The 26,575-nt window shown below is 38.8% G+C and overlaps 1 protein-coding gene and 1 long non-coding RNA gene across 4 annotated transcripts in view; both read right to left on the bottom strand.

The window, feature by feature from the left end:
• The window catches only part of LOC136833553 (uncharacterized), a 33,261-nt gene extending 23,389 nt beyond the window's left edge, over positions 1-9,872 (bottom strand). The window contains exon 1 of the long non-coding RNA XR_010851503.1: positions 9,703-9,872. This is a non-coding gene — a long non-coding RNA (uncharacterized lncRNA). The remainder of the gene's footprint in view (positions 1-9,702) is intronic.
• Positions 9,873-16,900: 7,028 nt separating this feature from the next.
• LOC136833406 (kinase suppressor of Ras 2-like) overlaps positions 16,901-26,575 on the bottom strand; it is a 94,538-nt gene continuing 84,863 nt past the window's right edge. For all 3 annotated transcript variants that reach the window (XM_067095507.1, XM_067095508.1, XM_067095509.1), the window contains 2 exons: positions 21,430-21,642; positions 16,901-20,678 (listed from right to left, as the gene is read on the bottom strand). In XM_067095507.1, the coding sequence (XP_066951608.1) occupies positions 20,517-20,678; positions 21,430-21,642 (375 nt within the window). In that variant the 3' untranslated portion in view covers positions 16,901-20,516. The remainder of the gene's footprint in view (positions 20,679-21,429; positions 21,643-26,575) is intronic.

Consider the following 26,575-nt stretch of genomic DNA (forward strand, 5'->3'; position numbering starts at 1 on the left):
TGCTAAATTAATCCCCTCACATTTTTGCCATCCGAGGCTTGATGTAGTTAACATTTGGTTAAAGTATAGCCTGCTTATTTCGAAGTGAGCTTTGTATAAAAATTAACTTCCAGAAGCCATATTTTTTAATTTTTTCAGAGTTGTCCTGTACCCGACCGCGTGGTCCTTGTGTGTTAATGCAGATAAATTTAAAGTTTATTTTTTAAATAAAATTGTAAAGCCCTGCCTGACCTTGATGGACCTTCGCTTCGATGTTTGCTGATGGTGCCCTTCAGGCCTGATCATCCTAGTCCCATACCATCCGGAACTTAGAACCCTCCCAGTCGTGGGGAAAAATTCGAGACATTTGGTCCTTCGAACCAGATGGTCAGTATCAGCGAGCATCCAGAACATCCAACGAGTGATGGTTTGAGAGAGGTGCGAAATAACAGCAGGAAGACAAGTACTGCTAGTTTATTGATGTTGTTGTTGTTTTAGATTTAGCTGGCCTTAGGCCAGCACGGCCTCTTTTGCTTCTAGAGCAGCCTGTAATCTTCTATGTTGATGATGAGTTCAGCCAGATGGGTGGGTTAATGGAAAACTTTATTATGATACATGAAAGTGATTTTGGTGGGGGTGAAAATTTGAAATGAAAAGGTTTAACAGGCAAGGTTGCAACCTTTGAACCCTAAGGCACCCATCAGATGAGGATAAAAAGTACGATAGCAGTGAGTGTTGGCTAGTGGGAGAGTCACCAGATGGAAAAAAAGAATTGAGCTAGTAGGCAGGTAGCTAGTATGCTAGTTGCGGTGATCCAAAGCCATATCTTGTCCGTCCCTAATTCTTGTGTCTGTATGTGTTTTGTGTATTTGTTGGTATTGATTGTGATGGATGGAATGATAGGGAGGGTGATTTCAAAAAGTCAGTGTATTTAGGAGATGAATGGTATGGATTTTTTTATTTGTTGTCTGGAATTCAGAGTCTGTTGAGTCTGATTTAAGAATAGGGGAAAGGAGGGTGGGTGGTTTAAGGTATGATTCTGAGTTATCTTGGTGGTGGGGTAGGAGCATAGGAGCCTGCAAATTCATGGATGTTTGTCAGTATGTGCTGTTATTTGGGTAGCTGTTCTTTCATTACCTTCCTTAACTTGTTCTTAGCTGTTCTTGTTTCTGTACAGTCAAGAAGGTAGTGTTCCAGGTCTTTTCTGGGATTGTTTCACAGTACTTGCATGGTTGAGGATTGTCTACTATTTTTGCCATGTGCACAGGTATCCCAGCCTTAGCCGATGGATTATGACTCAGCCCTCGTGGACATGTCTTGGTTATATTGTGGTTTTAGGTTTACAGTGTCTATGTACCACTTGGCGGTTTTTTGAACCACCGAAACAGCTCTTCTGACTTTGTTTTCTTCCTGTAGTTGGCAAGGTGTTGCTGCCTTGTTTTTCAGTTGTGTGAGTGAGGGGCTGATTTTGATACTAACGTTGGTGTGTAGCAACCCACTTTTTGCTAGATCTAAGCTTTTCAGTTTTCTTGGATTCCCACATGGCCTGGAATCCAGTTTAATGTTATTTCCCTGTTCCTGTTTTGGTGTGAGGCCACTGCCCATATGCTTGATAGAAGTCTGATGTTTTCTCCTTGCTTTCCTTTGTTATAGCTTTGTGCTCCTTTGAGTCAGCAGGAATTGTTGTGTTTCCTTGCCTATGCTGAGAGTCTTCAGAGCTTTTGCAATGGCAATCAGTTCAGTTTGTAGAGTGGAGGCATTGCTGGAGAGCCCCCCAGCATCCTTTGAGGGTTGTTGAGTGGACCTGCTGTTGCTGCTGCTGGGATGCTGAGATCTACTGATCCATCTGTAAAATATTCATTTGTGGCTGCAGTTTTCCTGATTGCCTCTTGGGCTGCAAGCCTTAGCTGTTGAGCAGTGCATGCTTTCTTTGCTTGCAGGGAGGACTGTAAAGTTTATCTTGAACAGTTCAGGCCCCAGGGTGCTTGTTCTCCTTCAGATTGGCGTGTCTTCCTGATTGCGGCTGCTGATTTTGCATCCCTACTCTCTTAAGGCTGCTGAGGTCGCCAGCATATGTCTTGGGGGGGCCTAATTCATGAAGCTCAATGTTTTTCTTGATTTCTCTCTTTGAGTGGGCAGTTTCTGCTACTCTTCAAGGTTTTTAGCAGTATGGATGTGTTTATTTATTGATCGCAAAGCGGTTGATACAGAGGGGTGGACGCTCTGCGCATTTCGCTGAGACCGCTGGGTACAAAGATTTACAGGCACCTGAGGTCAAACCACTTTTCACAAAAACAGGACAGGTTCATATAAGAAACATAGTGATCAATAATGTCTGATGCATAACATAAATACTTCGTTACATGTACATAAAGCATAATCATTTGGAAAGACAATAAATATACATACATCGTTACATGTACATAAAGCATGATCATTTGGAAAGCCAATAAATATACAATTTACAATTATGGTGATAAACATACGTTCTGGTCGACCCTAGGTCGATGTGTGAGAGGGTGCAAAAGAGAGAGCAGGTAGACATTGACTGCTAGTTTATTAAGGGAGCAGGCCACTTATAAAGCGGCGTGCGGACATCAGTACAAAGACATACTATGACATACAGGTGACTCGAGGTCAATTGTTCTCAGTGTGAAACAGGACAGGTAAATACATATAACGTGACAAATAAAATTAACAGATTAGACACAACAATGCTCTGACACATGTACAATACAAACAGGCACAAATGAGTAAGTAATAAATGCACATTTACATAAATAAAACGTGGCTAGGTCTCCCGAACTAAGGTCACGGTAGAAGGAACCGTAGAAAACGGGAGGTTCACTAGAGAAAACCCATTGAGCAGGGACTTTACAATACAGCTTTTGGTAGGTGGCAGGACTTGTGGCAGACACCCACAGGGTGATCTTCCTGGAAACCTCCTCCAGAAGGGCGTTGATTACGATGTCCGCCTGCAGCACTTCATTGGTGAGTCCTGCCAACCTGAACTGGCCCTCGACCCTGTAGAGCCATGATGATGGGTTGCTGTGTGAACGGCAGCAGCTTTATGGCGAGGGCGGACTTTGGTCGGTCCGTCAGGAAGGGCAGCGTGCGCGGAGTGGGTACCAGCGTGGAGGAGCGCCGCGAGCCTCGGGGTGGGGGGAGGGCAGTGGGTTTGTGCAAGGGAGATATCAGACCCACGAAGTTCATGGTTATTTATATGGAAGGGAATGTTGTGTCCATGCTCCTCTGCACTCACACCGAGGTGAGTTACACTTGCGTCAATACACGCTGGGAGCGCCGTGGGTCCGCTAATGACGCCAGTGATCTGCCGACGAGGGTCGGTCCACCCGAATGCTTTGTTAAAGCGCCATAGTTGGTCCATTAGGGGCGTGGGGTAGTTCATTGGGCCAAGACTAAGTCGCCATTTGGGTCCGTTAATGGCTCCGGGAACCACTCCGGGGTCACCACTGCGAGAGGGTGCAAAAGAGAGAGCAGGTAGACATTGACTGCTAGTTTATTTAGGGAGCAGGCCGCTTATAAAGCAGCGTGCGGACGTCAGTACAAAGACATACAATGACATACAGGTGACTCGAGGTCAATTGTTCTCAATGTGAAACAGGACAGGTAAATACAGATAACGTGACAAATAAAATTAACAGATTAGACACAACAGCGCTCTGACATATGTACAGTACAAACGGGCACAAATGATAAGTAATAAATGCACATTTACATAAAACATGGCTAGGTCTCCCGAGCTAAGGTCACGGTAGAAGACACCATAGAAAACAGGAGATTCACTAGAGAAAACCCGTTGAGCGGGGACTTTACAGATGTGAAGGCACCGCAGAAAATGGGATGTTCACTATAGATAACATGTTGGGCAGGGACTTTACAATACTCCTCCCCCCCCACACGATGGAGGTAACATCTGATCAAAGCAGGTATCTGCTGGGGCGACAAAGGGGGCCTCGCTTCCTCGATGTCAACTGGAGAGGGTGGTTGCCTTCCTCAGCACCCTCTGGAGCAGTTTGTTGGGGTGCCTTCCTGTCTGGTTCCTGGATCTTCCGGGGACGTCCACGCCTCTTTCCTGTGCACGAGGCTGTCCGAGGGGGTGCCACACCCTGCGGGAGGCTTTGGGGACCGCCCCCGACAGCCTCCTCCAGGAATGTGGGTTTGAGACGATCTACAGATATCCAGTCTTCCCGCTCGTGAACAACTACTCGGAATGCCTTCTTGTTCCTTTCCAGTACAAGGAAAGGTCCTCTGTAGGGTCTAGTTAAGGGTGGGTGCACGGCGTCGTCCCTGACGAAGATGTGGGTGGTAGAGGATAGCCCGGGGGGGCATGAAAGGGGGGGGGCATCCTGTCAGTGAATGTCCTTTGGTAGGGGGCAAACTTTCCAATCCTGTCACAGAGCCTTTGTGTCCCTAAGTCGTCCCTGTTCTCTGCGACGAGTTCCCTCAGGACTACCAGGGTCTCCCTGTAGACTTTTTCCGCTGAGGAGGGGTCGCCATTGGCTCGGGGGGCGGTTCCCAACCTGAGGAGGACCCAGAGCAGCTGTTATTTCCAGTTCTTGGAGGAGCAACGAGCCATGCAGTAGCTCCTTTATACGACAAAGAACATCTCCGTGCCACAAGGCGCCTAGGCGCCAAATTACGATCGTCGTCAGAAGAAGCAGAAGAGAATTGTTCAGGGCTATCCCAGTGACTTCTTGCAAGAAACAGGGGAAGAAACTTCAAACTCCACTGCACGCCGCTTCAGCAGGCATGACTTGTCCGCATACCGCCGTGTGTATCTGGGACTCAAATCCTCAGAGCTGGAGGACATACAGTGAGTGCTCACTTGAAGGCCTTTCCAACGGCCTTTGGTTGCAGTCTGGGATTCATCAACAGACTGAACTGAGGGGGTGACTGCTCGGGGGCAGACCCCACCGACCTCCCTTAGGTTGCCAGTTTGACTCCTTCCAGGTGCTGGGGGTTATGTCAGGGACCTTGGCCTAGGAGAATCGGTGGGCCGAACCGCCACCTCCTCCACTACCACTGCACTTGCACTGGGTGCCATGGGGCGCCTATTAACTTGAAGCGAGTGTCGATTTTCGACTCCAGACTGACAATGGTGTTGGGGTCGGAAACGAGAGGGTTGCACAGGTGGAGGAGATGGAATGGGATCGGAAGAAATTACAGGAGCAATTGCATCTGACTTAGCGGATGAATCCTGACTAGCTAAAGCTTTACTAGATTCCCTAGCCATAGCTTTCCTCTTCCTATCTGTAGCTAGTTTCTTGATATGTGCATCTAAAGTCTTCCACTTATTAATATCCCAGTAATATCCCAGTCATTACACTCCGCACAACATAAATTTACTGAACATGTTTGTCCCCTACATGGAATATAAACAATGTGTGAGTTGTAAGGTTGTTTAGTTAGTCTAGTATTGCAGCCTTTGCTGCAATACCTAATGCTAGCACTACTAGTGTCAGGCATCCTAGAAAAGTCTAATACAAGTCCCAAAAACGGGCAATCAACGATCAAAATTCGCCTAACACCATATTAATTATGCCGAGAGGCTATGAAATTAAATACTTCACCAACTGATGATAAGTCAAACAACAGCAAAGTATAAATCCCAAAATTCGAGCTGCTGCCAACCACAGTCCTTCAACCACAGCCGGCAGAAACAAATTGAAGCTCTTTGCTATGTTGTGCCTTCTCTTACACCCGAAAGCGAGCGAGGCATGTTGCCATAACCATAACAAACTAGTGGACCCGCAATTACAAAATTTTGAGCTGCTGGTTAAAAGAAACTAATAGCTATGTAATTACTGGGTAAGTTCCTTATATAAAAGTGAGAATTATAATAATGGGAATAATGGCATTCTAGTAATAATGGAAAATTCTAAAAAAAAAAAAACCTGTCAGAAAGTTATACCCAACCCTGGTTTTTCAACCCTCGGACCAGCTAAATTTCACCAAAAAAAAGGGATGCTTCCTAACCTAAGCTATGAGGAAGCATGTTGAATATTCCAATGTAGCTGAAATTCCTACTGAATCGTTTAGTAAAAGAATAGGTAAAATTTGACAAGTTGCCAATAAGACTCCAGCCAACTATTTTTGCACGAAAAAACCGTGCAAAATTAGTTAGGGAATGACAGGGCGCCAACCAGCTAAGGGATTCAGAGCCGATGAAACACGGCTTTTCGGCAACACCGTTTTATCAAAGCATCAGATAAAGATGAAAGTTGGCAAGTGTACATTTCATAACCCTACCTAATTTTTGCAAGTATTATTTAGTACCTACTGTAAGTTCAGTAGTTCTGGTACTTATCAGAGTAAAAGTGCGTTTCCTATGCTAGGGCCATCAAAATTGCAGGTAAGGGTTTTGAACACAATAGTGACGTTAACCTATGACCTCATGAGGTTCCACCCACAGTGAAGAGAAGTTTTCACATGGGGAAAACGTCTCTTCACTATGGCTCTGAACACTTGCCGATGACATATTCACTAATTGATATTAGCAAGGCCAGGAGGAGGTCTGCTCACTTCCCCCAAAATCCCCCATGCAGGTGGAGCTTTGTCTACCTCCTTACTGTGTCAGCAGGTTAATTGCCGTAATAAGCAGGTACCTCTAAGATACGTCATCGCCTACATAGTTACCCCAGGTGGGAGGCGACTGCACCCAATTGGGTAGACCTTATCTCTCTTGGCCTTGGATATTACTACCCATCCCAGGCTTCAGCGATATCAGCGATGGCAAGCAGGATTTGTCATCGTCCCCTTGATCGCATTATCATTCTCAATAATTTTATTATTATTACTATTATTATTATTATCATTATGAAGAGAACAGACCCTCTCTTAAACAGGTCTTATTAAAAAGGATGGCTGTATTATGCGAATTTATCTTATACAGTATCTTTTCTATTTTCCTTATAATTCGCTTTTCGGGCTCAGCGATGTTGCTCAGCAACTGGCCGATATTCAAATTGGAAAAAGGATAGTGTGTCGAATGCGGGAAGTCTTTTATTGAAATATCCAATTTGAAGTCCTTCGTCGTCTGGATTCAGGTTCTATTTCAGGTGCCGTCGACATGTTTCGACCAGCTCGTTGGTCACCCTGACCAACAAGCTGGTCGAAACATGTCGACAGTACCTGATGTAGAACCTGAATCCAGACGACGAAGGATTTCTGATTGAATATTTATTTCAATAAAAGACTTCCCGCATTCCACACACTATCCTTTTTCCAATATGAATATCGGCCAGTTGCTGAGCAACATCGCTGAGCCCGAAAAGCGAATTATAAGGAAAATAAAAAAAGATACTGTACGAGTATAAGATAAATTCGCATAATACAGCCATCCTTTAATAAGACCTTATTATTATATTATTATTATTATTATTATTATTTTATTATTATTATTATTATTATTAGGTTTCATCGCAACTTCCACAGCAGTTGTTGGGACTAAGTTGTTAGCTTGGAATTATTCCATTTTCTTGATATTCGTATTGTTTCTACTTTACAAATAATTCAGTGTATGTAATTCATCACATAATGAACCAGTCTATAGCTTATTTGTTAGATCTACATCTATTCAGGGCGGGAATACAAAAACACAATCTATTTTGTTTTACCTCAGGTTTCGACACTGTAGCCTTCTATTTGCAGCAAGTCAGGAGCGGCCACTAGAAGTAGAATTCAAATGAAAAGCAAGGATACCTCCTTTCCCTCAATTGTCAGAAGCTTAAAGGTGAACGCCTTTGTTTTATTTCAGTTAATGTAACCCATTGCTATTTTTTTGTTTTATATATATCATATAGCACCCCAAACAGCACTCGTATTCTCGCTGCAAATAAAAGGTATTGGTAGGAGTCAAGATTCTGAGGGCAAACTATTATTTACTTAATATCAATCAAATGTAACACAGTTTATATTGATATGCATGGAAATGAAAATATATTGAAATCAGTTTGAATGAGGAACATATTGTTATAATCATTATGTTTTAATAAATATGTTTTAGATGTACAAATAAAATGTCTAACGCTTTACATAATTTATTTACAAAATATCTTCATCGTCACTCTCAAGGAAGAGGTCATCTCCGTCCTCATCGTTGCTAGCGATGTCAATGATGACTGGTTCTATGCTCTCATGGATATTGCCCGACTTCCAGCACTCCTCCTCAAAAAGAGGTAATTGTCTAACAGCTCCTCCCCACACTTCTGGGGTGGCCAAGTAACTATTACCCACTATCAAAATAATTACCTATTCACGCTACAGTAATCTTGCCACGGGTCTTCTCGCTTGTGTACAAAGTGGAAAGCCGTAGCACAAATGCAGTCTTGCACCCAAAGGGAAAATTTCATATCCTGCTGGCCATTATCGAATTTGTTGAAGCCTAGACTGTGCAAGCATATCCATTCACCACAAACCTGGTGGATGGGCAGAGCCTCATGACGTCATATTATGTTTACGTCAAGAAATGTTTTAGGATCCTTGTCTTTGATTTTCTCCGTTCTAGCATCAGCGACTTTATTTCACTCTATAAATATCAAAACTATCAAACTTTGGTAATAAATAATATTTGCAAAAATTAGGTTGGTTATAAAATATACACTTGCCAACTTTCACCTTTATCCAATGCTTTGATAAAAAGTTGTTGCCGAAAAACCGTGTTTCATTGGCTCTGAATCCCTTAGTAGGGATGTTGACTGATTATAATTTTGCCGTATTAGCTATGAAGGTGGGGGACCGGTATTAGTGTTGTCTTACCTTATAAGTCGTAATTTGATTAATTTTTTATTTATCATTTAAGCATAGTTTTTATGGGGTTCAAAATGGCGAGAATGAAGAGCTCTTTTCAAAACTGTAGGTTACAATTTCATAGTGTGTATTGGCAACTTATAAAATAATACCAAATAATATCATAATGATAATAACAATAATAGCAAAAAACGGTGGAAAAACAATTTAAACTTGTGGTTACCTATTAATTAATATATATATATATATATATATATATATATATATATATATATATATATATATATATATATATAATAAATCAGATATGAACGAATCGTTTTCCTATACCTCAGATTGGTAATGTCAAGGAGTAGCCACACTAAGATATCCTTTATTAATATAATTTTTTTGCTAAGCAATAGGCTACAGTAAAGGATGTCTATAATGCAGCACATGTGTAATAATCTGAGAAAATTACTGAGATGGTGAGAAATTTACCGTGTTTTATTTATGCTTTAACGTTAATCCCCGAGTGACTGGTATACTAAACATGGCGGAAGCTCGCCGGGCCCCGTCTTTAATACTAGCCCCCACGGGTTTAAAGCAAAAATATGGATAAAAGACGGCGAACTTCTCATTATCATGGTCAATTTCTACAAGTACCTCACCTGTACTGTATTTTAAACACCCTTTTCTACACTGTTTAGCCGAAAAATTGTATTAAAAACATGTTAGTGCGGCCGTCTTCTTTACATTTGATCACAGATTAAACCTCCTCTTGTTCAATTCTATCAATGACCAGAACTACCCTAAGCAACCTGAGACGAGTAGGCCTCACCACGCACCAACAGTAAAATGTTGGGTAGTGTATCTCCGAAGATGATGAGTTCGGTTAAGTTACATACTGTAGAGTGAGATATGAGTCTACTAGCCTAGACACGTTCCTCTGACTAAAAGATGATTTCTTACCTTTGCAGTATCTCCTATTTACGTTCGGGTTTTCCATATCCAGCTGCTATTCTTCTATCCAGTTACGATTTTATGCTTCAACGGTTTCAATTCAACCTTTAAATGACAGTCACAGCAAACGGGTGAAAATAATAAAGGTTGCTCTGCTCACACACTAACTGACAGGCTCACGGTTTGGTTAAACTGGTTCAGATGTGAGGTAGAGCTCTCAGGGTGGATTTAAGGAAGGTTAAAAACCTGTACCTTTACAACTGCTCACCTTCTACACCCTTCATCTTTTCGGCCCTGTTTCTGGAGATCATTTGTCATATTCTAACTGCTTCCTCCATTATAACGCCCGACATACATTCTTTAAAAACTATTTTTATACCTAATAAAATCATTAACTATGTTAACTTTCGTCTTACGGATGCTGAAGCTATGTGAGTTACACATTGAATATCTACTCAGCATGAAGCATAGTCTGTGTTATACATTTTCTTTTCAAATTATTCAAGAAAGTGGCAATCTGCTCTTCTTGAACTTAACGTTTTCTCTTGGCATAATTCACTAGCCTTGTAAGACCCAAAGTAAGGCTTTACAAATGATTATGTTTGTTACTAAAAAGCTGAATACATCAACGAACTGAATAATGAATAGAGAGAGGTCACATATTTTACCACCTGTAACAATTGCTCATTCTCCTGGGAAGTCGTGATTCATAAACGCTAAAGCAAAGGTAACTTATAAGAGCTATTGGTTAATAAACAGAATTTCGCTAACCCTTACTTATCGACGTCAAAGTAACTAGTAGAGGCATCTATTAGTTGCTAAAGGAACTAGTGTAAAAATTTTAAAGAATGCATTCATTGGCAACTCAAAGGCAAACTAAGTTAAAAGATCCATTGTCTTTATTTTATAAATAAGCAATATAAAATTTGATCCATTGGTAACTTAGACAAAATTGGATTATATAGTATACAATTAATCACTGAGGGTGCTTATTTCTTAGCATGTTGGTAATTAAGAATTATACTAAGGTTCATGATAAAAAAAATTGGTTATACTGTTCAGGGGACGATGGCGCGAACATTATTACAGTGCAAACATGAGAGGCAATAATGATTTAAAACAAACAACATTTTTTAAATAATATCTTTAATTTTAAAAAAGTGATAATCAAATTGTTCTCGCCTCACTTCATGGAATCTGATATTAATTCATCGATGAGCCTACAGCAAAGAATTTAAAGATTTTCTGCCCAGATGGGACATGCCCTCTATATTTAAAAGCCTGTGATTTTCACGAATACACCATTGAAAGCTTGTTGAAACCTTCAGACCACAATGAGCACTGAATATCTGCTCCTCCAGGTTATTATAATTATCTTTATTCAGGGGATGAGCCCCGTCACATGGAACAAGCCTGCAATGTACCACTGACCTGAAATTCGAGCTTCAAAAGAATACAGAGTTCGTTGGGGAGAAGTTACAAAATATAATAGGAAATACAGAAAGAAGAGGGTTTCACCATATTCGTATCCCAGTGCGAATATGGCAGTGACTGTTGGTATGACCATTCTTGGGAGCCATCCCTGTTATGAGTATATATATTATATATATATATATATATATATATATATATATATATATATGTGTGTGTGTGTGTGTGTGTGTGTGTGTGTGTGTGTGTGTGTGTGTGCGTGTGTTGTGCATGTAGTGAGTATAACTTTGGTTGTAATAACTTGACATCTGTATAAAAAAAACTGGCCCATCTCTTGACACAGGCATGCGCTTCACTGCATTACATTGTAACAAGCAACAATATTATTTTACAGATTTAACACCAAAGTGCATCTTGTTATTATCAACTAGAAAGAAAAGCAGTGTCCTGATTGCTATATTCGTTGGCAGTAATTATTCGCCTTGACAGTATTAATATTAGCCTAACATTGAAGGACTTCACTCTATAAGCATAGTGTATGAAGTGCAGAGACCAGGAAAGTAGACGCAAAGGACATCTATTGGTACTCAAACAAACTACAGAATAAACAGAAAATAATACCTGGTAACTAAGTCTGTATATGAAACTGCACGAAGAATCTATCGTCTTTATCTAATAATATTAAACAAAAAATGTTATAATTACCAAAATAAACTTGAGAAAGTATTAGTTGCCTTCCCTCTGTAGAAACGACTAGTTTTCTCTCTTGTCTTAGTGAAAATAATAAATTCCACTAAGATTTTTGTCACTCATATTCTGGCTATACATACGGTTGAGAATGTATCGCATTTTAAAAATCAGAGATGACAATAATAAAATAACATTAAATAAAGGATATATAATTATAGATAGAACGCTGTTGTGCTTTAAATATAACTTAACGGATATTTTTTTAAATTCGTCAAGATATTTATCCTGATTCAGAAACCTCACGGCTTAAGATATAGTGAGGGAATTGTCAGTCTGTGGGTGTTGTTACCTCAAATGTCGCCCTGCACTAATAAAGGCTAAAAAAAAAATCGCCCAGCTCAACTGTTCGTTTACATGACTTACAAAACGAAGAAACATTCATTAAGAGTTTACTACTACAAGGAGCTGGTATTTAAATTGGCAAGGCAACATACAACGTAAGATTACGATTAACACTTAAAAGTCAATAAATGTATATTGAATAGCTTTGATTTGTTTTTTCCCCTCATCGGGATCTACCGGTGGTGATATATTTTTCACTGAGAGAGAGAGAGAGAGAGAGAGAGAGAGAGAGAGAGAGAGAGAGAGAGAGAGAGAGAGAGAGAGAGAGAGAGAGATCAAATGATTTCTTTCGCGTAGACTTCAAGTCTTCCGTTTTTTTATTTATATATTGGAATTCTAGGCCGACTTTTACCTTAATTACCCAACAATTCCAACAATCTAAAAAGAATCTCAGCAATGCCAGCTAATAATTGTAATTAATATCTAGCAAGATTTCTGCCTCACGAGCTTCGAATTTTTTTTTTAATTCCTTTAACTGAACGTATCTAAATTCCAGAGCGAATAGCACTCCTTTATTTCTCTCTGTTTCTCAGCCTGACTGCCCACCTCATTCAAAATATTCCAAATAGGTTACTTTGGCAAAATTCAAGATACTTTGGTTGTCACCTGCCTTATAACTTTACATTATTTATATAACTTTCAGTATATAAGAGGCACGTACAGTATCACGTCCTTCTTTTCTTAATCCCTTTTCCAATAAGAAAAAAAAGGGCAGTCATTACAAGAGGTACTCACATAACAAGGATGAACTTGTTGCTTTGACAGGGAGTATTTCTTCTGCAGCGGTGATATCTAGTCTTTCCATTTTGCTAAGAAGCACAACTTCTCACTGAAGGATATTGTTTACTTCCCCCTTATCAAAGTATGGTAAGGAAATGAACAGTTTTAGTACCACAAACCACGGAGCGTAACAACCTTAATCTAACTCGCCTGAATGGACACTGCAGTGCAAGCATTCATCTTAAGCAACTGCGGCTCAGTACGCGTATTCAATTTGCGATTGGAAATAACGTATTTGCCAAAAAAAAAAATATAATTAGTGATAAAATAATGAATATATTGATGAATATCAAGACAATTTTCTTTTTTTTTTTAGTCCAAGAACCAGGCAAGGGTAGCCTCTGAGAACCAAGAATACAGTGAAACTATGAACACAATTAAAACACGGTTGCAGAACCCCTTAATAGGGATGGGCATCTCCACAATATCTAGCAATTTAAAAAATTACTTTTTGATCAAGGAAATTTCACCTAACACTTTGATTTGCTGAAAACGCATCTCTCGAAATTTTAGTGTTTCTCAGACTGCCATACGTCTGCTAGATCCAAATTCCGGAGAGTAATTGTTTTATTAGCAAATAAATTTGCGCTTTGGTGTGAAAATAAAAGGTTTGGGGGGAGTGACGCGTAGTCACACATAAAAGCATTTCTAATTCCCAACATCTTTGAAAAAAAATATTAGGTATTAAAATATTCGATGTAACTATCAACACTGCCTTATCTTGCAGAAATTCAATCTAAGTTATTTTATTTGTACCCACAACACTGTTACATATGCTAAGTCCTACTCACGCCACTTTTTTTTACTTTTATTTGTACATTTCTTTCCAGTTCACAGTCCTATCAGTGTTTACTATTCAGGTACGTGGGGTCACAATTCTGGAATGCAATGGAATTTAAAATTCAGGCCAAAGGCCAAGCGCTGGGACCGTTGATGAGGTCATTCTGCGCTGATCCAAGGGAAATTTTGAGTAGAAAGGTTTTGAAGGAGTAACAGGAGTAAAAAAACCCATCGCAGTTGCACTATGACACCATTGTTAGGAGAAGGTGGAAGGTAAGATGGAAGAAAGAGAATATGAACGGAGGTACGGTCAAGGGAATGAAAGTGGTTGCAGCTAGGGCCTGGAGAGACGCTGCAAGCAGGGTCAAAGTTTGATTTAGAAGTGGCCTCCTTCAAAGGTGGGTAGGTTCCACATTCAAAGGCAAGTTATAGACAAAATACAACTTTATTGACATACCTGCAGAACACTGAGTATAGACAAGAGAGCACAACACCATTATCCCGTTTTGCATGGTTACATTTAATTTCAAATTGATGTTACAATTAACTCGAGTACATCTCTTAACTGGTCATCCATATTAATATTATTGTCAGTTTGTGGATTAAGATGCTCTTGTAACTTATTTTCAAATTATATATATATATACAGTATATATACATATATATATATGTGTATATATATGTGTATATATATATATATATATATATATATATATATATATATATATATATATATATATATATATATATATATATATATATATATATATAAATAATGGGGACAGAAAGAAATGGGTATGCAGTAAACAATATCAAGTATCAAAATTTTAAAATTTCTCCTTAAAATAATATCTGCTCAGGAAAAATGTGAACCACTAAACGCCTTAAGCTGGTGCACAAAGGATTAGTCTGCACATTATAAATTACATCTTAGGTCGATTAAGACTTCAAGTATGTTCAGGAAAGTTAAAAGAGCCTTGCTAACCTATAAGGAGGCACAGTTTCATAACTATAAGCTAGGTTAGGATGAGCTGCTTGATAACCTCTCTGGCTGTAGAAGTCTGAAATACTGAGTCTTCTTTGAATATTTTGGACTCTAGCTAATCTTTCACCAAAAAAGAGCTTACTGCATTCCAATTTCTCCCAGAGTCATTTTCAGGACTTTTTAACACTCTTAATGATAAACTCTCTCAGAATTTCGAGTTATTTTAAATCAAGTCTTGTCTGCTCCCATGCTAACACATAAATACTATTTTTCTCTTTGTAACTCACTAGAAAACAGAGACTCTTTCTATAGTAAATAAAAACATGACTATAGAAAAATATAATATAGGAATGGATGTAGTAGCAAGATATCTTAAAAGTTCAACAGTTGAAAGAGTTAGGGTAAAACACACATACTCTACACCTCACATTCTTTACATATTGCTTGTAAAAAAAGTTAACTTTTATTCGCAATTCCTCCATCTTAAAACCCAAAAGTTTGATTAGGGCTCGCATTTTTTTTTGAGGTCAAAATTCTGGGTTTTGATGAAATTACCTTTGGTTCGAAGGGTATATGGCCTCAATTATTTGACTCTCCACTATATCTTTCATTAAGCCTTGTAAAAATCTTATATACAGTATATCATATCCTGTATACTATCAATCGTAACTATACATAATGTATGGGTGTGTGTTTGGAACTGAACTCACTACCATAATCAGGGTTTATAAGGCTTCCATAATTTGGAATGTGACATTATTATACTGAATATTAAGCATAACTGGCATAACAAAAACAATGTACATGAGGCAGAGAGACAACTGAAGAACAAAACAATATAGGTATGTTGCTTTAGCCCTTTATAAATGTACTGCTGTATATATAGTTATTCAGTGCAAATACAGTATATCATATATTGTATATAAATCTATCAACATGCGAATAACTCTCAAAATTGATCTTGATTAATAACTATGAAGCCATTCTATTGCTTTGCCGCAGAAAACATTCTGAGGACTTGCACAACACATTCATCCTCATTCGTCTCATAGGAAACTACTACACAACACTGTCATTATTACACTGAGTACAAATAATTACAACAATAAGAAAATATAGAATTTCATACATTTTAACATTATGTCACATAATGTATTAATGTATAATGCCTAACGTGTTACCCACACGATATGGAGATTGTCAAGGGATTTTATATTCTGTTAAACTGGGGAGCACAATTATCTGTTATATACAAAGATTTCACAACCTTAATGTATATTTCATGATGGCCTTGAACAGCTGGGTCTAGTATTTCAGACTGACACAATATCCAATTTCTATGTTATGACAAGAGACTGAATTAATGAATTAATGCACAAAGTTCTGTTGCCCTCAATGGTATCTGAAGAGTCTAAGACGCAACTATTTGGCCATTCCCTGACATGGTTATCTGTCCAGTCAGGTACAGTAATGCAACTGTGATTCTTGTGTGACTGTGGACAATATAAAACTGGAGTCTTGTAGTCCTATGCATAGAGAGAGAGAGAGAGAGAGAGAGAGAGAGAGAGAGAGAGAGAGAATGTTATTAGTTAGAACTGGAATATAAAATTTGAGCAAAAGCCAAGTGCTAGGACCTATGAGGTCATTTAGCGCTGGAAATAAATGAAGTAACAATTGTTAGGAAGGGGTGAAAAGTTAGGTAAAGGAAGAGAATTTAAAAGGAGGCATAGTAAAAGGAATGAAAAGGGTTGCAGCTAGGGGCCAAAGGGATGCTGCAAAGAACCCAAAGTAGTGCCTACAGTGCACTGACTGACAACACTACCCCCTACAGGAGAGAGATTATTATTGGAAATGTTCAAATTTTCTCCTCTTCTTTGAGTCACAGTCATAAAAGAGTTGAAACAGCTGCACTAGATGAAAAATTGGCTTGATATTATAACGTATCAAGCTGTATTTATTTCTATGATCATAAAACACCAAACAGGATCAAATTAACATAAGAACTCATCTTGTGGACCCTGAATATAAACTAGTGTTTGACAGTGGATGCTTTGGAGTATGTCATTTGTCTTGTCTGTTAACTTTCAAATACTTCCAATGTGGTCATTTTTGCTATTTTATAAGAAGAGCTTTTCTATGTAAATTTTTCTCACCATACAGCAAACTCTTCTTTACTTAACACAATGTACAGCATATATAGCATTTTTAGGATTTTGTAGAGCATTGTTTTCAATCTAGAAATGGCACTGATTGGATATGAAATTACAGTACAAATGCTATAAATATTCATCCATCCATGACCTGTAAATTTCAAAAATGGAAAATAAAATGACCCTCTGCGTAAACTTCTGATAAAGCATGACACCACATTACTCTGTAGTTGCATTTCGATACACAAGTCCCAAAGGCGTGCCTAGTCCAGATGCAAGAAATTCAATCGCAGAGACACTGGGTATATGAATATTTTATAATAAATATAGGATACATCTAATGAGGGTAAATAACAACCAGAAAATCATAAATGACACTGATGTAATGATTAACACGAATGACTATGACATATATAAAACAGTTTGTGGGTAGAAACTAAACTGACCAAACCCCTGACAATGACTTGTGATACCATTCTCATTTCTAACCTGTAAAGAAATAGTCGCTAGAAGATCTATAATATATCAAACATCTATTTATTCTCTATGTACAATAGAAAATAAACAGGAAAAATGCTTACACACTATTATACATCGCACCATATATTTTGTTTCTTTATTGTCAACATGAAAACAGATCTATCTAACATTCTAAACCATCAGGCAATTAGTAAGGATGTTTCACACATTAGCAGTAGTATATAGGAGACAGGTGAAAAAAATATATATTTGTATATATCTGCTATGTATGTATATCTATCTATATCATGTATAAGCTATAAAGACTGCATGTACAAATACCACATAACCAAAGGAGAACAATTATAAAAATCACACTATGACCTCTGTAGAATTTGGGCCCTGGATTGACATGTTATGTCTGATTCTTCTCTTTTATCACCATTTGTGAGTTTGACAAGAATTTTCACTACAAAATATAAAAAATACTTTTGCAAATAAACTTTCTCAAGTCTTCCTTATACTGTACATTTACCATACCTTGAGTAACACTTTCAATAAATTAACTTTCTTAACACTGTGTCCCATGATAGATGAAACTCTGTGAAACTGGAGTGCAATTGTAACATGATTCTAGGTCCACCACTAATTTCTAGGGCCATTGATATGAATCACTCTACTAATCACAATTCTTTGGTTAACCAGCTGTGTTCTAGAAGAACCAAGGCCACTGCTTCACTGAGTCTGAAGATTCCTTTCTCTAGGAACAACGTAAGGAATAAATTCAGAGATGTTTTTACTGACCCAGGCAATAAGCTCATGATTTTTCTACTACAGTAACAAAAATATTGTGTCCAAAAACACATTAAAGATAGCAAGAGAAAGAGTATCATTTTATGTCAGAATGAGTCACATTAACTCAAACTGTTACTAACTCAAGTTATTGGCTACAGTATTATAAGATATTAAAAGTAAAGACAGTGGAAATGCACCTCCATTAAAAACAAGACTCAGGAAAATCTGAAAAATCTGTATTTCTTGCATGTATTAAGAAGGAAATAAAATGAGATCGATTTCAAAGACAATACTGAAAATCTCCTACACAAATGGAGGATATGTAAATACCCATGCTTCCCAATGTAAACTAAGACATAACTTTTATTGACTTCTTAAAACAACAGAATTATTCTTACAGCTGAATACTGACATCTTAAAAAAAACAGAATTTTCCTTACATTTGAATATACTTCTCATTTCAGTTCGTCATTAAAATATATCAACTACATTCCAAGCTTATAAGAGCAATGCAAAGAAAATCTGACAAGTAAAATTTTGTTATGCACGCTTCATTATTACATTATTGAAACAAACTTGGATTAATTGCTGACACCTCTGCAACCATTCACAAACAAAAGCAATTTACTATCATTAAACTATTAATTCAAAGAATTTCAGTATTTTTATTGAAGAGCAGCATTACATAACTGAGAAGCAAGTACAGTACTGTACTTCCAAATACTGTACCATTTTTTGAGCAAAACATAAAGTGGTTTCTTAGCTTCAATCAAAACAATTTACAGTATTTTTGGAGTTTCAATAATTCCATAGTTTATTATACATCAAAGGAAAATAAAGGAATGAGGAGATGTCCAGTTTCATCACAGAACAAACACAGAAGTTATACGAGTACTCTGTGCATGAAGAACATCAGCTACTGACTAAGCTGAGATTACAATTTTATTTTATATACCAAATGGGTTTCAATGGTGTAGTGTATTTTCCAGTGATAATTTTTTTAAATGAGAAAAACATTATATCAATGTAATCATTATGTCACTCTTCGAAAAACATAATCTAAATACATATAAGAAAGATGATAGCTAACTAGCATCGTCTTTTAATGCCACCATTAAGAGTACAGGAATTGAAAAGAAGAATTCTCAATCATCACCTTCATGGCTAACTTGTCATAACGTCTTTTAACTAATTTGCCTATTAGGACCAGCTACAAATTATAATCACTACCATTAAAGTAGAGAATGTAGATGCCCTGAACCATTATCTTGTTATAGTTTACCTTAAGAGTCTTAACTTTCTAACGGCCGGTTTTTAGGAGTACTGGGATTCTTTTGAGGTACCCCGCTGCCAAATCACCTGAAACAGCTTTTTGGAAACCTTCCTCTAAAGCCTCCCATTCCCATCTTCAGTACATAAGCAGCCTTCAAGTGGTTTAGGAACTGGTACCAAAAATCACCTTTTTATCCTTTACTTCTATTTGTTATCGTTTTGGATGAGCCTTGAGCTGGTGGAAGACGGAGTATGATATAGAGGAGACTAAAATTTCTCCCTTCTATGTAGGATAGGATAAAAAGAGTACCTGTAACTAGACTTTGGTAAAAGTTGAATAAAATATCTAAATTCTAATACCTGGGTTTTACATGTAAAGGACTTCTCGCTTTTTATTCTCTAATCTAACTATGAGTCAATTTTGTTAAAGGAGAGGAACTCATATGAATTTCAGAACACCAGAAAACCTTTACACATTTAGCCCCAGAATCCAAGACTAGCTGTACCCTATTTGACATAAGGTGCTGAGTAGATGAGGTAAGTAGGTTTCTTTTACTTCCTTTGGCCATATTTGGAAAACAAATATTTTCTTATTTAGAGGTCACTGACTATATAAAAACTTAATCATAGGAAGGGATTTTTTCTTGCTGTGGGGAGAGGCAATATCGTTTCTGTGTGAAGTGATAATTGTCACTGGTGTGGTTTCTCATACAATTTCCTTAAAGCTATTTGTCTTATTGCACACTCTTTTAAGCGATGAACTACTGACACCAGTCCTTACAATGAAAAACATTTTCACTCACAGTCAGTGTGACAAGCCACTAATTCTTACACTTGAAATGGTATAAAAATGAAAACACATACATTTAATTACACGTATCCTTAACCACCAGCGTAACAGTAATTATGAGATCAGGTAGACAGTATAAGAGATCACTACTGGCCCTTTTAGAGGGAACTTCACCACATTTTCTTGTTATGTCCTATAAGAGCTTCATCAGTGGCTCTCCTTTGAATGAATCCTTGATAATTTCTTCAGTTAGGGAGCGACCAGGAGCAGGCGGCCTCCCTAGGTCCTGTCAGCAAGTTAGCCTATTAGAAACCCCTATTCTGTTGAGCCTTTCAGGTTCCGAAGTGGAATGGGCTCGATGGAGGGAAAGTGTCTGCTGAAGAGTTTTAAGAATGTCAGGAAACACTGGACGCTGGGCTGCCTCTCCATCCCAGCACTCACTGATCAGCGTCTGGTAAAGGAAAGATATTCTGTTTAAAAAAATAAAGAATAATACATAAAGAATAACAAACTACAATGTAATGTACTTAACAAATTTGGCAATACCGTAATGCTAAAAAATGGGAATTTTTTTTTTTTACTGTGACATTAAGAACCTTCCCAAAATAATTCTTGTAGATATAAGCATAAGAAATTTGGTCATTGCTAATAAAGTATGCTACTAAAAAATAACACTTATTGAGAGGAAACATAAGCCCAGAGCCTACAAGAGTATTCACAGGCCACTGGGTTTTGCTGAATTCATTTTATAATGAATTTGCCATTCAGGATTTCAGCAATTTTCAATCGAAAGTTCCTTAACAGAGTTTATAGAAACATGGCAAAAAACCTGAAAAAGCAGGTTACAAGTCATTGCAAGTAAAGTACCTTGTACTGTCAGGAAAACCAATTTGCTAATTTGAAAAATAATCTTAGTGTAACCTTTACAGAGTGACCATGACATTAATGATAATGAAATTTCTTGGGTTTGGGGGTAACGGAATTGGTCACAGTTGTTAAATAAAAAAAAGGAAGCAAAACTTGTTACTTCAGAGAGCTCTGCTCTTGTTAATGCATCTGTAAGGTGATGAAATAATACTGGCAAGTGCTGTACTCGAGCATCTTGGTCCACGGTGTAACATATAAGTAGCATAGCATTCTAAAAGCAGGGATATCAGAATGGATCACTAGGTAACAAAGGTGTATTTCCAGACAAAACCAACCTTGAGATTCTGGGTGCACTGAAGTTCTGCTGTTGATGGTCTTCTGCATGTACCGACCTGGAAGATCACAGCATGAGGGTTTTGGGTAGCAAAGGGAGAGGCCTCTGCAAAAAGCTCGTAAAGAAGAGTCCCATACATGTACACATCTGACTGCTGAGTTGGTGGAGCCATTACAGTCACCTGAGGAGGGCTGACTTGCACAGTTCTCATCATCTGCAAAATTGATTAATCATTACTGAGAGATTACAGGATGATTCTAAGTACAGAATACGTACTTAATATACAAATAAAAATTACACAAATAACAAAGGTAGTGATATATCCTGGACTTCTATGCTGCCAGGCAGTGGTGATATGACTGCCTTGGCTCAATCAATTCATGCAGACTTCCCTAATAGGAAAATTCTTCTTGCTGTACAGTCAATCCCCAGGATTTGCTGGGGCCACAACCCGGCGCAAATAGCTAAAATCTGCAAATACTTAACACCCCTCTAAAAAGGCTTATAACTGCCTATTTTGATAGTTCAAACACCAAAAGGCCCCTTTAAAAATGCTTATACCTGCCTATTTTACTAGTTTTATCATGAAAAATGTATTTAGTCACGAAAATAATATGGAAATACAGTAATTAGTGAAAATTTCTCTGAAAAATTCCCCAAATAGGCATATTTTCCGCAAATAATGTGGATATAGGTTCCACAGAAAAATCCACGAATAGGAGAAGCCGTGAATCTAGAACCACGAATAGGCGGAGGTCGACTGTACTTTCTATACTGCCAGGCAGTGATGATACAACTATCTTGGCTCATCAGTTCATGCAGGCTTCCCTAATAAGTAATTCAGCTTGCTGTACTCTCTGTACTGCCAGGCAGTGGTGATACAACTGCCTTGGCCCATACTTCACGCAGGGTTCCCTGACAAAATTCAGCATGCTATTCTTATCTATACTGCCAGGCAGCTGTGATACGACTGCCTTGGCTCAATCAGTTCATGCAGGTTCCCCTGATAGGAAAATTACAGTATATAATTGCCTTGGCTCATTAGTTCATGCAGGCTTCCCTAATAAGAAATTCACTTGCTGTACTTTCTATACTGCCAGGCAGTGGTGATATGACTGCCTTGGCTCATCAGTTCATGCAGGCTTACCTGATGGAAAAAATTCCACTTGCCATACTTTCAGAATTCCAGGAGGATACCATGAACAGCATCAAGGATGACCCCAAGAGAGCGTAAATCCTTTGAGGACTTGCTACTGAGTATCAGCATAGAGATGCTACCCATGATTCCCATGATGAATTCAGGTGTGATATGTAAAATTTCTCATCCTTTAAACTAGAGGATTGAGAGGCTGCACAGTCTGCTCAGGCAGAGATAGGATTCTTACCAAACATCTTAGGCCATGGGAACAGGGTAATAAAAAACCCAAGCCCAAAAAGAAGTTTAATCTGTTGTCTAGATCCCTCATTGAAATCAGAATGGATAATAAGAGACAGCCCACTCTCTCCCAGACTAGCAACAACTGAGACCAGGTCGGACAATAAAACCTCAAATCAAAATGTAGTATGGGCATCAATATCTGCCCCTGAGAATGATACTGATAACCCTTGGCAAGACACCTCAATAAGCATCCTTTCACCAGATGGAAAATACCTCATTTATGAAAGGCAAACTGATTGAGGTTAAGCATATGGAACTTTGGGACAGAGTGGCCTTTCCCAATACTGAATGGCGCATGGTCCTTCCTTTTGTAGGAATTCAGAATAATATAGCACTGAAAGCCAAATAGAAGCAACCATATCAATGAAAGCCACAGAAGCAACTTTTATCCAGTTTAATGGAAAATACAACAACAATTTTACAGAACCAATAACCTCTCTGGGAGGCATCAGCCTTCTGTTTCTTCACTTTTGAAACAATCAATCATGTGAAGACAGAATTTCAGAATTTTTTGATGACTGGGAAACAAGAACAATGTTCACTGCAGTAGCCAAGACACTTACGTGGACACTATTGGAAGCACTCTATAACTTTCTGGAGTGTCGCATTAAGGCGTGAAAGTCAGCATTGTGGGCTCCATTTCGCTCCCCAATAAAACCTCCCTATTGCTTTCTTCCCCTATCTGTTGGGACCCTTTTTGAAGAGTCTGCTGTCACACAAGTCATTAAATGAGCCTGGCAACAGAATTGAACAATACAATACATACTTTTTTTTAAAAAGGGGAATCTGGGTAACAATACCCTTGAGAGTTTCCTCTTCCTTAGCCTAAGAAAGCTTGTTGTAAATCAGAGCTGTACATGCCTCCAGTCACTACTAAAGGACCCCTCCAACAACAAAAGGACAACAATAGCACCAGCATCCCTTTCAAAGCAAACAAGACACTCCTACCAGGAGAAAGAAAAATCAACTTCTGGACTGCATCTTACAAGGAAGGGAAGAGGTGGAGCCCCATACGACTTGCATGGTTGGGGTTGTCTCCTACAGCATAACATGCAGCTGAATTCGTCCCCTTGAGGGACACAGTATAATTCACAATGGGCTAGAGTTGAGATGGTCTCACCCTCCCCCTCCTCTAAAGTAGTTTTTCCCAAAAACCAGACCTCCTTTTAAAAGGGAACCATAGAGAAAGATACATTCCTCTAAACGAAGGGTGATCCTTGACCCATCAACTTTGAACAAACATATTGTTTCCATATATATTTATATATGCTGTACCTATTTTATAGCAGCTCAGGAGTGGAAGATTTTAACTTGTACCTTACTGGATGACTGGCTAATCTGGGGAGCCACCAGCGAAGAATGCTGACGAAACCTGAGAGTGGTTGAAGACGGACTCCAGCCAAAAGGTTTCTTAATAACAAGCCCCACTTTACATCCAGCAGACCTTTTCTGAGGCTGGGACTTTGTTGGGCTACTCTTTGCGGCCAGCTGTCTCTTTCCAAAGCACTCAAACCAGAATAAGGAAGGACTTAGAAGATTCCTTGCACAGTCCAGCTTTTCCAGATGACAACTGGAACAAAATCTAGGCCTGTTACAGTTTGGGTCCATGGTAGATCTAATCCTGAGATGTGAATGTGGGATTTAACAGAGTCTGGCTCTTACATGCTAGGAAAAGGCTTTGTGGTCACCTTCATCTGAGATTGGGAAGATACTCTGTCCGTGGACCTGGAAGGGGTCTCTGGCAACAGGCCAACCTGACTCCACCGTTTGCACAAGCGATAGTACATACGGAGTCTCCACGACAGGTTGGGGAAGCCATTGGGAGGATTGTCTGTTAGGGGGGAAGATGGTTACCTGCTCAGAGGGAGTATCATACCTGCTTCCTGGGGATATTGGCTATCTTTCCATTTCAGTAAACTGAAATCTCAAAAAGGGACTCCCATTTTGTTTGTCCTAGACAATATGACTGAAATGTCTAACATCAAGTCAGTACATACTGTAATTGCTAACATGCTTCCACAATCTGGAAGTGAACTGGTTTGCCACATGCAACAACCTCAACTTCCAGCATATGTCTCTGAACCTGGACATTCAGGAAATAGCAAGAGATGTATTCCTACAAGACTGGAACAAATGGAGGACGATATACATTTTTCCTTCAATGTCGCAGATTTCAAAAGCTGTGAACAATCTACTAGGTTTCGATGGAACCGCTTCCTTAGCAGCCCTAAATTAGCCAAATGGTCATTGGTTCCTTATCCGTTCTTCAACAACGGGCAATAGAATAGATTCCACTGCTGTCCATTGTTCTGTCCCAGACAGAAGGAGGGGAAGTCGTCGACACATCCTCCTTTCTGAGGTGTGACCTTCACGTGGAATTTTAAATCTAGTCTACTGTGATGATTATTTGCCTAACATTGCTAAGTACCTAGTGCAGGACTATGGACTTCATCTATCCAACATACCAATCCCTATGTGAAATGTGGTTAGATTGCCCCCAAACTGAGAGCCCAGTTTAAATCTGTTAAAACAGTTTTACATTTGATTATCTTTTGAGGTCAAGCGCCTTGCTATTTCAGCAATAATGGCATACAAGGAAACATTGTAAAACCCTTGCCTTATAGTTAGGAGTTTACTCTAACAGATATTGTTAATTCCATTCTCCAGCCTTTTACACTGCAAAGGTCAGCTCCTGCAAGGTTTCCCATTACCTGGTCCCTGAAGAAGGTTCTTGGACTCACGTCATCCACTCAATTCATGGGCCAAATACAACTACAACTCATATGCTGAAAAAAGCGTCTTCTTGACTGCTTTGGCATCAGGAGCTTGGATTAGTGTACTGGGCTTTCTTAGTCAAGGACAAACATTTCACCACTCATACACCTAGTTGCCATTTGCTGTTGTCTCCTGGCCAAGAATGAGGACCGTTTTAAAGGGAAAATCCCTTTTCTGAGAAAGGAACTCAGTATTTCATATAAAATACATGTACAGGTAGTCCCCGGTTATCGGCGGGCTCAGTTATCAGCGATCTGGTTTTTTTGGCACTTGTCTAGCGACGAAAATCGGCAATTTTCGGCACCGATATGCGCCGATTTCGGCTTATAGGCACCGATAATTGCATATTGGTCCCAATAAAATCGCCGAAAAGCACCACTTTTCGGTTACCGCATGCTGTTGCCCCTCGCTGATAACCAATAATCGCGTGCGGTGCCGATGGGGAAGGAGTCGGCGTGCTGGAAGAGAATGATATTATTAATTGAAAAGTTATTACCTTCTCCTAGAATATCCGATTTATTTTGTAAATAAGTCTTTCTTTCTCATGATGCGGGACAGTCAATCAAGATGTGTTTGATTGTTACTGATAACCCAAATTGGGTTTGTGAAAATGACCAATTTTCCTATCTGGTTAAAATAACCTCATTGCTTTGATTTGGGTAGAAGAATGCCACTTTAACTCGTCATGCTGTTGGAATTTGTCCAATCATTTTGCCAACCCTATAAATTAAGGGTTTAACTAACCCAGTCTGCTGATAACCAAGGACTGCCTGTACATGGGCTGGGATCCAACAAATTTGCAGCTGGCTCAATTTCCTGTTGTATATTTTAGACAAGGTTTACCTAGAAGATCATTGAATTGCACTTCTTGATCCCAAATGGTCTTATTTTCTGCACCTTATGGCTGTTAATTCTGCTGTAAATACTGATGATA

The sequence above is a fragment of the Macrobrachium rosenbergii genome, chromosome 51 (assembly GCF_040412425.1).
Source record: "Macrobrachium rosenbergii isolate ZJJX-2024 chromosome 51, ASM4041242v1, whole genome shotgun sequence".
NCBI classification, from domain to species: domain Eukaryota; kingdom Metazoa; phylum Arthropoda; class Malacostraca; order Decapoda; family Palaemonidae; genus Macrobrachium; species Macrobrachium rosenbergii.